A 15,935-nucleotide genomic window follows, 5' to 3' on the forward strand; every position below is an offset into this window, starting at 1 on the left:
CTCAGTCCTAAAAGGCCTATCTCATATTCTGAGATTGTGACCCCTTGTTCTAGACCCCCCGGCCCGAGAAAACATCATCCCTGCATCCAATCTGTCCAGCCTTGTCAGAATTGTATATGTTTGAAGGAGATCCTCTCTCATTCTTCTAAACTCCAGTGAATACAAGCCTAGTCGGCCCAATCTCTTATCATACGACAATCCTGCCATCCCCAGGAACCTTCACTGCATTCCATTTATGGCAAGTATATCCTTTCTTAGCTAAGGAGACCAAAACTGCATACAATACTCCAGGTGTGGTCTCACCAAGGCCCTGTACAGCTGCAGTAAGACAGCCTTGCTCCTGTACTCAAGTCCCCTCACAGTGAAGGCCAACATACCATTTGCCTTCCTAACTGCTTGCTGCACCTGCATGCTTGCTTTCAGTGATTGGTGTAGAAGGACACCCAGGTCCTTTTGTATATCAACATTTCTTTTTGGTAAAATGTACTTTGTTTATAAAATAGCTGAAAGAACATGACAAAACATTTCAAAATGGCCATCACAAAAAGTGCAATCATATTCAAGTTTTCCACATAGATCATGAGGTGCTTCAATGCAATCAATGAACATTACGGACATTTCAACCTGGTCATTACAGACAGTCAGACAGTGCAATGGTATTTAAGTTATCTACATAAATCATGCTGCACTCTGAGGTGCTTCAATACAATTGAGATACATGTACATTTCCAGCATCCGCAGTTTTTTGTTTTTATTTTTGAGATACATGTAGTATTCACTGCATACATTCAATGTGAGTCATACAGCCCGAGGGGTCTATAGAATTCCCAACCTCTCGGCGCACTATGGCAGAAAGGTCTTAGACAGCGACCTTTAACCAATTGCGCCTTTGTGGTGGCTGACCCCAGCTTTAGTGTGTCCCTCAGCACGTAGTCCTTGACCTTAGAATGTGCCAGTCTGCAACACTCGGTCGGGGACAACTCTTTGCACTGGAAGACCAAGAAGTTTCGGGCAGACCAAAGAGCATCTTTTAGCGAGCTGATGATTGTCCAGCTGCAGTTGATGTTTGTCTTGGTGTGTGTCCCTGGGAACAGCTCGTAGAGCACAGAATCCTCTGTCACAGAACTACTGGGCATGAACCTCAACAAAAACCACTGCATCCCTCTCCAGACCTTCTTTGAAAAGGCACATTCTACAAGGAGGTGAACAATGGTCTCTTCCCCACCACAGCCCCCTCGAGGGCAACGTGTGGAGGGGATGAGACTCCTGGCATATAGGAAGGATCTGACAGGGAGGGGCTTTCTCACCACCAGCCAAGCTGCGTGTTGGTGCTTGTTGGAAAGTTCTGGCGATGAGGCATTCTGCCAAATGACTTTGACAGTCTGCTCGGGCACCCAATCGACAGGATTCACCATCTCTTTTCCCTCAGAGCCTCTAGCACAATACCTGCCGACCACTGCCTGATGGACTTGTAGTCAAGTGTTTCTCTGCATAAATTTTTCCATGAGGGAACGGCACGGTTCAACTACTTGGAGTGTTCCACAGCATCGTGGCCAGACCCATCCTTGGCAACACCTGGGACAGGTAGAACCTCAGCACGTAGTGACACTTTGTGTTTGTGTACTGAGGGTCGACACACAGCTTGATGCAGCCACAGACAAAGGTGGCCATCAGGATGAGGGTGATGTTGGGCACATTTTTTTCTCCCTTTATCTAGAGATTTGTACATTGTGTCCCTGCAAACACGATCCAATTTCAACCTCCAGATGAAACAAAAGATGGCTCAGGTGATCGCCACAATGCAGGAGTGAGGAATGGGTCAGACCTGGGCCACGTACAGCAGAGCGTGCTTCACACCTGATGACCAGGTTCTTACCCGCAATGGAAAGGGAGCGTCGCTCTCACATGCCTAGTTTTCTTTTCACCATAACCACTCGCTCCTTCTAGTTTCTAAGCATGCTCTGGTCCCTCTGAACCATATCCCCAGCACCTCCAAGCACTGTAACCTCACGGTGAAGGGGACAAAGGATTGGTCAGCCCAGTTCCTAAAGAACATGGCCTTGCTCTTGCCATAATTTATCTTGGCTCCTGGGGCCAGTTCGAACTGGTCGTAGATGTTGATCAGTCTGCGCACTGACAGCAGATCTAAGCAGAGGATGGTGACATCGTCCATGTACAGGGAGACTTTGACCTGAGTGCCTCCACTGCCTGGGATCGTCATTTCTCTTATGCCCAGATACTTCCTGATGGACTCAGCAAAGAGTCCAAGCAACACACGGATGGGACAGGGCAGAGATGGCAGCCCTGTCTGACTCCAGAATTAATTGGAAAGCTTTCTGATTCCCACCCATTGATTGAAACTGCGTTACAGATGTTTGTGTAGAGCAGTTGGATCCAGTTGCGGATTCCGTCCCTAAACCTCATTTTGGAGAGCACATCCACCATGTAGGTGTGTGATACTCTGTCAAAGGCCTTCTCCTGGTCCAGGCTGATGAGGCAGGTGTCCACACCCCTGCCCTGTACATAGGCAACCATATCTCTGAATAGCATGAGGCTGTCAGAGATCTTCCTGCTGGGCACAGCACCAGTCTTGTCGGGGTGGATCACCAAGTCCAGATCAGACTTGACCCAATTGGCAGTGACCTTGAACAGAATCTTATAGCCCATATTCAACAGTGAGATGGGTCACCAATTTCTAATTTCCTCCCTTTCCCCCTTCTGCTTGTAGATGAGGGTGATGATGCTTTTCCTCATGGATTCTGAAATGCTGCCTGCCAGTACTCTCGTACACTTCTAGCAGGTCCAGGCCAGTCCAGTCCCACAGAACCAAATACAATTCAGCCAGTATGCTGTCGCTTCTGGGAGTTTTACTCTTCTCGAAGGACTCAAGGGCCTTAGCCAGTTCATCAGGAGTTAGTGGTTTGTCCAGACTCTCCCGTTTAATGTTGTCAAAGACCTCTGTGATAGAGGACAGGAAGGTCTGGGTGGTTGCACTGTCTGTGGGCTTCATGTCATACAATCCAGCATAAAAGGATTTGCTGATCCTCAAAATGTCGGACTGCAATGACTTTACTGAGCTGAATTCGTCCTCCAGACTGCTGATCACCGAGCTCTCTCTCTACCTTTTGGAAGAAGAAATGTGAACATGTCTCATCCCACTCCATGGAGTGGAATCTGGACCAGAAGATGATCTTGGAGGCTCCTGAGGCAAAGAGCGAGGCTTGCTGGCTCTTCAGCTCTGGAGTTTCCTCTTGACATCGACCCCCATCGACTGCAGCTGGACCAGGTTCTGCATATTTTCCTGGAGTCGGGACATTTTCCTTGTTTCTTTCTAGCTTTCTGGACACCCAAAACTTCTTGATGTGCTCCTTGATTGCTTCCCACCAGTATGTCAGGGACTCAAAGAGGGGTTTCACAGTTGCCCAAATTTTGAAATCCGTCTTGAGTCCTCAATGTTCTCTGGGGTCAGCAGTTGCACATTCAGCTTTCATGTCCCCCTGCCAACCTTCTTGTCTTCCTGTAAGTGTAAGTCAGCCAGTAGGAGGCAGTGGTCAGAGAAGTGCACCGGCTTGACGTTGATGGATCTGACTGTGAACACTCGGGACACAAACAGGAAGTCTATCCTGGAATGGATGGACCTGTCTGGCTGTGACCAGTGTATCTATGCTACGCTCCATCTGCAGGGTTGCTGAAGACGTCATCCAGCTTGGCATCCTTTACTGTGGCATCCTTTACTGTTTCCATCAGGACTCTGGTGTCCAGTCTGCCGTTGGCCCTGCTGGATCATCCAGCGTTCAGAAATGCTTTCTTCCCAGAATTGATTACTTGTTTCTTTACCCTAGCTCTTTGACTTATAAAAACCAAACTTACCCCATCTTTACCTTACTTATATCTTTTACAACCTGCATATATCCCCCTTTGAACTAAAACAACTCAATACAAAGCTACTCCTGTTATTGTTTTATGTAAACCACTGATTGACGTTCGTATTGGTTCATTAACATATAAAAACCACTTCTTACTGTTGGTTTTAGACTCTTGCAGTCACTCTGGCTCTTACTCCAGTTACCATATTTACAATCCCAACAGCCTGTCTCCAGTACATAATAAGTATGACAGTGCTATTACCAGATGAAAAATATGACAATTTTTTGACATTATGAATATACCTTCTGTGACCATCAATTCCTGGAGTGGGACTCAAACCCAGAGCTTCTGGATCAGAAGCAGGGACATTACCCACTGCAGCACAAGATCTTCCTTCCAAGGAATCGGTGGCCTCCTTAGTCCTTCTAGCAAATGGACCCACCTTACATTTAATTGAATTTCGCTCTGAAGGTTTATTTATATTGTCCTACATTTTAATGTAGTGCCCCATGTAATTAGCTATATACCTCTTTGATATTGGCTATAAGTTTTGACACCATTTCTCAAAGTGAAGTGTTTTATCAAGTAGAGTTTAAAATCTTGCTGATGTCTAGTGTCCATTTTTGGATATATATCAAATGTTATGACTCACCAATGCACTTTCGTTTCGAGTCAAGGTAGAATCCAGGCCCACATTTTTTGGCCCTCGTTCTCCCTGGAATCCATCCATTGTCAAAGTAGATCACTAGGAGTAAAAATAAAGTTCGCATGTTTGACAAAAGTATTCACACCAAGTCCCATTTAACCATCACCTCTCTTCCTGCTGAGCTATATTGTCTCTCCTCATGTTCAAATCATCCCAAGGCTTCAACCTCCCTATCTCTCCAAACTCCCCTAACCCTACAAACCCTCAAGGTCTGTGATCCTGTAACACATACAAATTTTGCATCTCCACATTCCTATAGCCAACCATTGGTGGTCGTGCCTGCAGAAGTCTACACCCAAAGTTCTGGAATTCCCTCCCTAAACCCCTCTACTGTCTTTTCTGCTTTAACACACGGCTTAAAACCTACCATTTTGGCCAAGCATTTAGTCGTCCGTCCTATATGTTTGCTTCTGTGCCTCGGTGTCAATTTCATTCTGATTGTACTCCAGTGAAGCATCTTGGGACATTTTATTACATCATGGGTGCTATACAACTGCAAATTGTTGTTGTACATGGTTTTGAAATAGTCATTAATCAACTTGTTTTCTTTAGGAACAAAAAGCCTTGTCTTTAGAAAACTTAGGGTGGAATCGTCTCGGTTTTGCACTAAGTGTTTTCGCGGGCGGGTTAAATAACGTTTTACCAGCCAGCTGCAATGGTGGATTTTTACGTCATATTGTCCCAAACCCGCTACATTATTTATGCACTCCTGGGAAACACGCTGTTTCCAGGTGGACGGGCTCTCATTCATCCGCCCATCATCACCCTGCCTGCCCCTTCATCATGCCGGACGCCATATTTGCAGTCCAACCACAAGCACACATCTCCGTGCTTCCAGGCTACCACTGTGCAAGGAAGACAACTGCAGAAAACTGCAGCCCCCAGGTTCAGCGATGCTCTCCTCGAGCGCTTTTTGGAGGCCCGCCGGGATGTGCTCCACCCCTGCTCTGGCTGCAGGATGGACAGCAACAGCACTAACCTGGCTTGGGAGGAGGTGGCAGTGGTGATCTGTGACAATGCTGTTCAAAAAAGGACTGCCACCCAGTGCTGCAAGAGGATGAATGATCTCCTCCGTTCCGCTAGGGTAAGTCACTCTACCGATCACCATCAACACACACTCACGACCCATCACACATCCATAGGGCCCTCACTCAAAGCCAGTTCAAAGGACATCACCGTTCACTGTCTCATACACACCTTCACTGTCCTCATCCCACCATTGGGACTACTCACCACCCACACATGCCAGACATACTTATCATCTGGCTTGGTGGGCATCCTGCTTACACTTTTGCCATTTCTTTTCATGCAGGACAAGCTGGCACACAACAAGAAAGAGAGGTCGCAGACCGGTGAAGGCTCCAAACCAAGGTCCTCATGGACTTTGAAAACAGAGCCATCCAGCTGGCCGGAGAGTACCTGGAGTGGTCCTGTGCTGACGGTGAGGTCGGCAATGCTCTACCAAGTGAGGGTCCAAGAAACCTTTGAAGTGGAATCTGAAAGCCCCCTCCCTGAAATCCCGTCACAGCGCTCACCCACGCCCTCCACCAGCAAAGAGACACACACCTCGGTGGGACCTAGCTTTAGAGTTGCCCCAAGATCACAATCTAGTGAGCACATTGCAGTGTCTGATCCACAGCAGATGGAGGCAGGGACTTCCCAGGTTTCTGGCACTTGGAAGACTGCTGCAGGCTATAATTTTGCTGAGTCCAAGTTAGATGATGAGTCTCTGGACTTGGTCATATCACAGTTGCTGGAGCTGCAAAGACAGATTTGGGAACATCGGGAAGTGATATCTGCTGCACTCCTCCGATTGAAAGGCACAATGGAGGAGTCTGTCTGCCTTCAGTCTGAGGTGATAGCACCGGCATGCCAACGCACTGAGGTCAACACTGGTAGGATGGCGGCCGCCATGGGGACCTTGGTCCAGGACTTTGGTTCTGCACTGCTGCGCAGGCTCAACTCCATGGTTGAAGGCATAGTTGGCCTCCAACAGTGCGTACGCGAGAGGGGTTGCTCCACAAGGAGTTAGCCTGGGGCTCCCCAGGCACCCATAGGGAGGGGGATCAGCAGGGCATGCTCCGGGCCCATCCACCCAGGGACTCTGAGAGTGTCCGGCCCATCCGACTCCCCTCTTCCTGTGACCTCAGCAGCTGCATCTCCACAGGCCGAGGAGGGTGCTACAGCAACATAGCAGGACCTGAAAGCAGGCTGGGGCCCTCCAAGTCTCAGCCTTCCAGTGGACGCCCACCAAGGTCATCACAGACAGGGTTTCACAGTCAGCAGGCTGCCTCTACCTCTACTGTGAATGTTTGGAGATGTTTCAGCAAGGTTAGGAAAGTTAAGGAGAATTAGTTGCACAGCCTCTCTGGGCACAGGTGTTAATCACTTATATATAATGTTCATTATTGTCAATCAACTCCCAAGAATGTCTCCCTGTCTATGGCTCCTTGTTCTGATGAACAGCATTTGTGTCACTCAGATGTGAAGCCTTTCTGCACAAGATAAAGGCAGGTGTCTCAGTTCAGGGCCTCTTCCCGTGCTTTGTGCAGCCTTCAGGCCAAAGTGATGGTCTGGCCTCAAACTCCCTGGAAACATGACTGATGGCTGTATTTGGTGGTTCTTGTCATTGCTGCCAGAATGTAGTGGGCCGGCGCCACAGAGTTCCATCATTCTCTCTGTGTTCTCTCAGCACCTGTAAGGAGGGGAAAGACTCATCACTTCAGCATCTGTAACCACTGATGCTGTATTGCTGAAGGGCTCAGGTGCTGAAGGCGGACAAAGGATCAGAGGCTCCTGAAGTTTCTTGGCTGCGTCTCTGATATGGCCCTGATCGCAGAAAACAAGTAAGCTTCCCTCAGCTAGACAGGAGTCAGATATTCTCAGAAGCTATGTGAAGATTTATGGAGTGTCCTCACTGCATGTCGTCAACATCCTCCTGCAATTGAGCAACTATTAGGGCCTCCACTGCGTCTCCATGACAGGAGCATTCTCACTGAGGATTTTCATGCTGCCATGAGCCAGACTAGAGTCAAATGTTCACAGATTTGACGTGAGGATCTATGGGGGTCACCTCATTGCATGTCGTCATCATCCTCCACAAATTTAGCAGCTATGAGGGCTTCCTGAGTGAGCCTGCCACATCTAACTGGTGTGAAGACTTCATCCCTCTCATCGTCGCCTCCAAGTACCTGCTCAGCCTCATCCCCGTTGGTACTCTCCTCATTGGAGGAGACGTGCAGCTCCTCTGTATCATCCTCAGCCAGCTTATCTCCCCATTTGAGCGCCAGGTTGTAAAGGATGCAGCAGACGATGACGATGTGTGACACTCTCCGCGGACTGTATTGTAGGGCTCCACCAGACCAGCTCAGGCCCCAGAGCCTCAATTTCAGCATCCCGATGGTTTGTTCCACAAGGTGCGAGTTGCAGCATGAGCCTCATTATACCGTCGCTCGGCTGCAGTCTGAAGCCGCTGCACGAGTGTCATCAGCCACAGCCTCTGTGGGTAACCCTTGTCCTCGAGGAGCCAACCCTGCAGTCTCTGTGAACCCTAGAAGACCCCAGGGTTCTGTGACCAACTGAGTTTGTAGGTGTCATGCATATTCCGTGGAATCTGAGCACCGCATGAGTGCAGTTGATCACACCCTGAACCTGTGGGCAAATCCAATTGCTCTTGCATCCTGGCTATCCTGGTCCTGGGCAAAATGCACAAAGCTGTGTGCCCTCGCAAAGGTGGCATCCGTAACCTAATGGATGCATTTGTAGGTGGAGGCTTGTGAGAGGTAACCTGTGGAGCCCTGAAAGGAGCCACTGGCGTAGAAATTGAGCACCACGGTCACTTTCATGGCCACTGGCCGTGGATGCCCTTCCTGTCCCCGTGGCACCAAATCCTGCAGTAGCTGGCGGATGTGACCGACCAGTCCCAGAGACATAAGCAATCTTTGGTGACATTGGCTCTCGGTCTTCTGCAGGAATGAAAGGCTGCATCTATAGACCCTGAGTGTCGCTAGGCGCCGACCAGTGAAAGCTCGCTGTGGCTCTTAGGTGGCACGTGCGGGAGCCCCAGCCACCCATTCTTCCTGAGGTTGCTGCTTCAGCCTCTGCACAGCCAGGAGCCTCAGTTGCTCTCTCCACCGTCGTCTTTGCGCTGTGTAGGCCATCAAGCATACAGCTAATTCACCAGGCTCCATGATCCTGATGTACTCCTCCTGCAGGATGGAAGAGAGAGACACATGGTTTGCAGCCGTGTACTAAGCACCTGTCCTGATTAAGTGTGACGCTTCCTGGGGAGCGCTGGCCACCACTTGGATGGCCAGAGATTAGTGCGCTGCATGGCTGCCCTGTTGGCTTGAACCATGGGAGTCCAAACCAGGATGCTGACATTGCAAGGGGCTGTGAGTGCCTCTAGCAGTGACCGCTCCATGGCCAGCTTTAGCAAAGAGATTGTACATTGTGTGCAGTAGCCCAACTGTTCTGCCATCCACTAAAATGCTCATGAATTTGCAGTCTGTGCTGGGGGTTGGTTGTGGGGGGTGGTGGGGTGGTCACTGAAAAGCTTTGGAACACTTGGTGGCACTTTGAAGTCTCTGCGTTGCCTGAGTGGGCAGATAAGCTCGGATCCCAACTCCAATCATAATGTGGCTGCGCCTGAACTGTCTCAGTTCCAGACAAATGGTCACTTTATACATGTTTCCATAATGTGTGGCCACATCCCTCACCCACTGTACCCCCCACCCTGAATGTTTGTGCGCTATATTCAATGGCAGGGCTGCTCTTAATCAGCCCCCGCCACAAGTCGTCTGAATGGCAGGGCTGCCCATAACCCCGGCTCCCCAACCTCCTCATGCTTAAAGTCCAACAGGTGACCTTGGTGAGTGCTGCACAACGTTATTGTGTACTCACCTCCGAGTTCCCCTCAAAGTGCAGGCCGCCAAGTGCACATCATTTTTGTGCTGTTGTGAAACACATCAGCGTGCTTTCCTGCTGACGTGGATGGACGATCCCCTGATAATGCTATGCTGATGTGTTACAGTGAGGTTCCCAACGACTGATGGCTGGAAATGTAGCTCGCTGTCAGCGGGCTGAGCGGACAATCGTGAACTGGTTTCCCACCATCGCAAAACTGATTACGCCAAATTGTCCACTCACGCCACCGATCACGCCCAACGCCAGTAGGCACGGAAAGTTCTGCCCCTAGACTTTTTTCCACATGGTGTTCAATGCCAGCATTAAATATTATTGACACGGGTCATGTGGAAGGTAAATCTGTCTCCACTGCCCCAACAATGTGCCACAAACCTAGTTGTAGAAGGCACCCCGACATCTCTGGTGATATAAGCAATTTTTCACAGCAGCTGAAGGATTTAGGTCTTTTCCAGATGGACTTATGATACCAACTTTTAAGGAAAACTCAAAGAAATGATTAGAAAACCTGAACTCTTAAACTTGATCGAAATGAAACACGGCCAAAGCTTGGCCAAGTCGGAGAGCTTTCGTGGCTATTTTTGTATTCCACTGCTGAAGGCTGACTCAGATTCATGAACTTTCACAGAGATAAGGAGAGATTGCAAAATTTGTCGCACAATTTACCAAACTGTTTTCACACAAGCAAGAACATGAAAAGAGCCATCTTAGCAAGTTCAAGAGACAGGCCAGAAGCAGAGCCCAAGAAGGAGGGCAACAAAGAACCAAACACCTTCGTCTTCCAAATACAAATTTATTGTTGTAATTCAATGGCAGGGCTGCTCTTAACCCCTTCCCTGCCACGAGTCGCCTCATCAGCAGGGCTGCCCATAACAACAACACCCCAACGCCTCCGAAGCTTGAAGTCTAACAGGTGACCCTGGCGAGCGCTGCACAACGTTACTGTGTACTCACCTTTGAGTTCCCCTCAAAGTGCAGGCCGCCAAGTGCATGCCTTTTCTGTGCTCTTGTTTCAACCTTGCTTTGCAAACTATGCAAAAGAGTAAATGCGGAGTTTAAAAAAATTCTATACAAACCATTTTGTCCAAATTGACAAAAAGTCAATGAGTGCAAATTTACATCAAAGGATTGTGGTGCAATTTACCATCTCTTGTGTAGGTTTGTGCCGGGGATCACTGCATCAACATACAATGATGATGGGCAGGAAAAGACAAGTTGGTTCGTCAAGCCAGACCTTCACTCGAGTTAGCTGAAGCGTTAGGATAATATAATTCACTTCTCTCACACTGAAGTCTGCCCTGCTGACTCCCCCAAAGCTATGTGTTTTCCTGTGAGGCAAAAGCAGAAAAACCTACCCCAGGGTCAATAAGAGGAAAGAAATACCCCGGGAGATTCATCTCCTACCCTCTCCGGCATACAAAATCAGCGTGCGGGGTTACATGGACTAAGTTCTATCTATAAAGCCACTTCTATCTGATGTGATTGTTGCCCCAGTTAATAACCAGTTCAATGCCGTCACAAAGGCAAAACGTCAGCACCAACCACACCAGCCAGTAATGCATTCCAGATGTACGATGAAAACTGGGCAGAGCCTGGCCAAACTTATTTCACACAAAGGGCAGAAAGCAGAGGCATGCTCATCTGGGTTCACTGCACTTCCAGTTCTTTGAGGTGATGGGATAGTTTCGCATCTCACTGCACCTCCTAACCTTCCAATTCTCTGGTTTTAGGCATAGGTGGAAAAGATCAAAGAGATTTGCTCGAATTCCAGAAAGCTGAGGCCTATTTCAATGCAATTCGCCAGCTATGAGTTCAAAGAGCTGTGGAACTTCCTGTCCCTACATTACTGCTTTTAGCTATCATGTTTGCGGTTGAACTGCTGCTGGGGTGCTACTCTGGTTGTGACTTTTGGTGTTTTGTTAGTGTTGCACTGAGTTTTTTTTGTCCAAGTTTCACTGAATTCCATGGAATCCACAGCACAGAAAGAGGCCATTCAGTCCAAATGGTCAACGCCAGCATTTATGCTCCACCCGAGGAGATGGTGGTGCAGTGTTAACGTAGTGGATTGATAAACCAGAGGCCCAGGCTAATACATGGGCTGAAATCCCACCACAATAGCTGGAGGAATTTAAATTCAATTAATTAATAAAAATATGCAACTGACAGTTAATTTCAGTAATGGTGTTAATCCACTAAAAACCTGCCTGGTTTGCTAATCCACTTTAGGAAAGGAAATCTGCTGTCCTTACCTGGCCTGGCCTACTTGTGACTCTAGATCTATAGCAATATGCTTGACTCTTATCTGCCCTCTGAAATGGCCCAACAAGTCAATCAATTTAAAGGCAATTAGGGATGGGCAACAAATTCTGGCCTTACCAGTGATGCCCACATTCCATGCAAGAATATAAAGGAAAATCTGTCTGCTCTGAACTTATTACACAGTTGTGCTTAAAACACTAAATGCAGTCTTAATGTCATCAACAAATAGGACTGAGTCACTCATCAGCACTGTTCGTTAGACATCCCTTCTCCATCAGAGGGATTAAATTTCACATTCAACACTGTTATAGTATGTGACAAAATATAACATAAAATTGTCTAGATTCCCCTGTACTCACTCAGTATTAGGTATGCTTTTCCTGACCTCATGACTTTCCAACCGTGGTGTCTCAGGACCAGTCATTCAAGGAAGCATCTCTCACACACTGAGCAAGTCTGAGAATAATCTGAAGATTTTTATGTACCAAACGTCAACAACAGGAAAGAGGAACTGTGCTGGAGGGAGGTTGTGCTCTGACATTGCTACAAGCATAACAGTGTAAAATAAGATAGTATATTTTATATTGACAGTAATGGTGCATTTATCAAACAATAACAGTGCACGTTGCATCTGGATATTAACTGCACATGTTATAAATGGGCAGCAACAATTTTTATATGAACAATAACTTGACATGTTTATAATGGACAGTAACTGTACTTGTCAGTTATAAACAAAATGAGTTTCTCTATCGACTGTAACAAGCTGAAGCAGACTCAGGACCCAGTGGTCAATAAGACACACAGGCTTGAAGATGGTCTCTTTAAGTCTTGAAGAGAGTTAAAACAATGGAGTTTTAATCACACATTTCAGCTGTGGCTTTAAGTGCTACAATCAACAAGACAGTAACAATATTTACTTTGCAGCCACCATCTTCTCACTCTCAAAAGTTTAGTTTGCAAACTCCTCAGCCCAACTTACCAAATTCCCTGCCTTTTGTCCTTACTGACTTGGGGGGTAAGAGAGTAGAGGTGTTATTCTTGATTTTTTGTATACATAAAATTAACAGCACAGAAACAGGCCATTTGGTTTAACCAATCCATGCAAATGCTTATGCTCCACTCGAGTCTTCTTCCACCTTTCCTCATCTAACTCTATCAATATAACTCTATTTCCTTCTCCCTCATATGTTTACCTAGTTTGCCCATAAATGCATCTGTATTGTTTGCCTCAACCACTCCAACTGGTAATAAGTTCCACATTCTTATCACTGGGTAAAGGAGCTTCTTCTGAATTCCCTACTGGATATTACATAGGATATATGACATGTAGTGACTTAGTTTTTCAACTCCTCAAAAACATCTTTCCTCCAGTTGATTACTGTGGTCTTCTTCACGCTTCCGTCTTTCATAGTTATTCTAAACTGTGTTACATTATGGTCACTATTGTCTCGATGTTCCCCTACTTTTACTTCTCTATCTGTTCTGGTTCATTCCCTATTGTTATATATCACTAGTTTGTTGTATGTTTTATATATCTAATTTACCTCAGAGCAATGTGGAGATGACACTAGTTTCTAAACTTGCAACATTTTTATTTACAGTGCTTTAAAAATCTCTGCAGTTACAAACTATCTGCACTCATGCTCACAGCTCAGCTTGTACGTCTTTCTGTTTACTTTAAATCTGAGTCAACACCCAGGCTTAATCCATCAAGCACAGTGAACATAGATCAGTTATTAGACTATCATAATCAAACACAGAACAATTAAACCATTGAACATGACAACCAAAAGTAAATTCTCCCTTTTTGGATTTCTTACATACTATGTTGGAAAGGACTCCTGTTCACATTATCCTCTTCATTTATCACTTCTGGTCAATTGATTTTGAGACAGTTGAAATCCCCAATGATTCTGTGTTTATTCCTCATTTTCCTTTTTACGTGCATTAATTTTTGGAACTTGGATTGTTCAAGGACTATTTGTGAGGATACTGAGGCATTGAGATGGTGGGCTGTAACATATGGTGACAACAATGGAATCTGAGTGTCTAGTAGAGGAAGGCAGAGGCCGATCCAAATGGAGAAAATATTTAGAATTTGGTGCAGAACACACAAGGTCTGCAGGAAGCCCTTGGGGCTGCACAAGAGAGGACCACCTAGATTCTTAACATCCAGTAGGAGACTGTCCGATTACTAGTGAACCAAGTTGCCCATAGATGGGGTAGCGATCATTCTTTGAGATGGTAGCAGTTGCAGGAATCCTCCAGCTAACCAAGCCAAGCCAGTCTACTACTGCAGAAATTGACTCCAGAGGATGACATGGGGCATAGCTCTTGAACTATGAAAGATGTGCTGAGTGGGATAGGTGGTTAGAAGATCAAAGGCTGACACTGTGGTACCCAATCCAATTGACCGATGCTCGGAAAGCCTATCTTGACCTGCAGCGCAGCAGATGCTGAGCCAACTACCCACAGCTGAAGGTAAGAATCCTGGCCAGGGTTAGTGTCACCTTAAGTTTAAGGACTCTGAACTTATCAGGAGGGTAATGTACCCTGCTCGCAAATGTTTGACTTGATTCATATGGCCAAGTGATGGATTGAACCTGACAGAACTTTTGTGGAGCTCCTGTCAATGGGCCACAATACATCAGCCCTTCCGCCCCAGCCCAGGAAGTGGGAAGGTCAAGGAGAACCCAAAAGTTGATTACACTGGTGGAAAGAAAGACAACTCACTGCAAAAGAACTGGTCAGATCCTAATGTTCTCCAGGCCACTGGGCTTTCCCTGAGTCCAAAGAGTGGGACTGGATCCCAAGCTGATAAATTCGCAGGGGACACTGAAGATGAAAAGGCCACAAAACGGCTCAGGAGGGTGGCCTGTATAACCATAAACCCAGAGGTAATGAGGAAGGCAGGGAAAATGAACTGATGTTACTGGCATGACCAGTGGGGCCATGTAGCAGCACAGAGTCCAAACCAGGAGGAGTGAGCCACGTGGAGGTCACTCACCCCTTCCTACAAATAATGAATGTGAATCAAAAGGAGGTGATGGACCTTACTAACTCACAAGGTGGAATGGTCCCAGATTTACAATAAGTGCAATGGCAGGTGGGGAAAATGACATTTTACCCTTTGGCTACAATGGCGGCTTTTCCCAGGAAATACGTTGTTTCCATGGTGGATGGGCTCTCATTCCCATGCCATTACCTCGCCGCTTCATCACGCCAGGTGCCACATTTAAAGTGCAGCCGTGTGCACATTTCTCAGTGTTCCCAGCCCAGGACTGCTGCACAGAAGGTGGATTGCCCAAAAGGCAAAAAGACTGCAGTCCCTCAGTTTAGTGACGCGTCCCTCGAACACCTTTTGGATGCAATTGAGGCCCGCCGTGATGTTCTGTACCACCACTCTGGCCACAGAATGGGTGGCCGCATTACCAATCTGGCTTGGGAGGCAGTGGCAGCGGTCATCAGCGCCAACGCCCTGCAAAAGATGACAGCCACTCAGTGCCGCAAGAGGATGAATGATCTCTTCTGTTCGGCCAGGGTAAGTCACTCTTCTCATCACCCTTAACTCACACATTCACAAACCCATTACATATCCACAGGGCTCTCACTCACAGCCAGTTCAAGTGACATCATTCACTCTCTCACACACACCTTCATTGTCCTCATCCCGTCCATGGGACCACTTACCACCCATACATGTCAGGCATACTTATGATCTGGGCTGGCAGGCACCCTGCTTACATCTCTTCATCTCTGTTCATGCAGGACAAGCTGGCACACAACAAGAGAGAGAGGTTGCAGACTTGGGGAGGAATGCCTGAAATCAATGTCCTCCCGGACTTTGAAAACAGAGCCATCCAGCTGGCTGGTGAGGATCTGGACTGCTCCTGTGCTGATGGTGAGGTCAGCGTTGCTCTATCAAGTGAGGATCCAGCAGTGCAACGTCCATCAGACAACCAGTGAGTGATGTGCCCTGTTTCAGAGACACTGCCATGCACTAATTATTTCTTCTTGCTTCCGCAGGCACATCTAGGAAACAGTCAATGGAGCCCATGATCCAGGACCTCCAGTCAAGAATTGAAGAAACCTAGAAGAAGAATCTGAAAGGTACCCTCCTTGATGTCCCGTCACAGTGCTCACCCACACCCTCCACCAACGCAGAGACACTCACCTT

The 15,935-nt window shown here is 47.3% G+C and overlaps 1 protein-coding gene across 1 annotated transcript in view; it reads right to left on the reverse strand.

Moving 5' to 3' along the window:
• LOC121271340 (adhesion G protein-coupled receptor E2-like) overlaps positions 1–12,198 on the reverse strand; it is a 75,361-nt gene extending 63,163 nt beyond the window's left edge. The window contains exons 1-2 of the mRNA XM_041177279.1: positions 12,115–12,198; positions 4,520–4,612 (exon numbers count right to left, since the gene is read on the reverse strand). Coding sequence (XP_041033213.1) covers positions 4,520–4,612; positions 12,115–12,145 — 124 coding nt within the window. The 5' untranslated portion in view covers positions 12,146–12,198. The remainder of the gene's footprint in view (positions 1–4,519; positions 4,613–12,114) is intronic.
• Positions 12,199–15,935: the final 3,737 nt, after the last annotated feature.

This window comes from Carcharodon carcharias, chromosome 30 (assembly GCF_017639515.1).
Source record: "Carcharodon carcharias isolate sCarCar2 chromosome 30, sCarCar2.pri, whole genome shotgun sequence".
NCBI lineage: Eukaryota > Metazoa > Chordata > Chondrichthyes > Lamniformes > Lamnidae > Carcharodon > Carcharodon carcharias.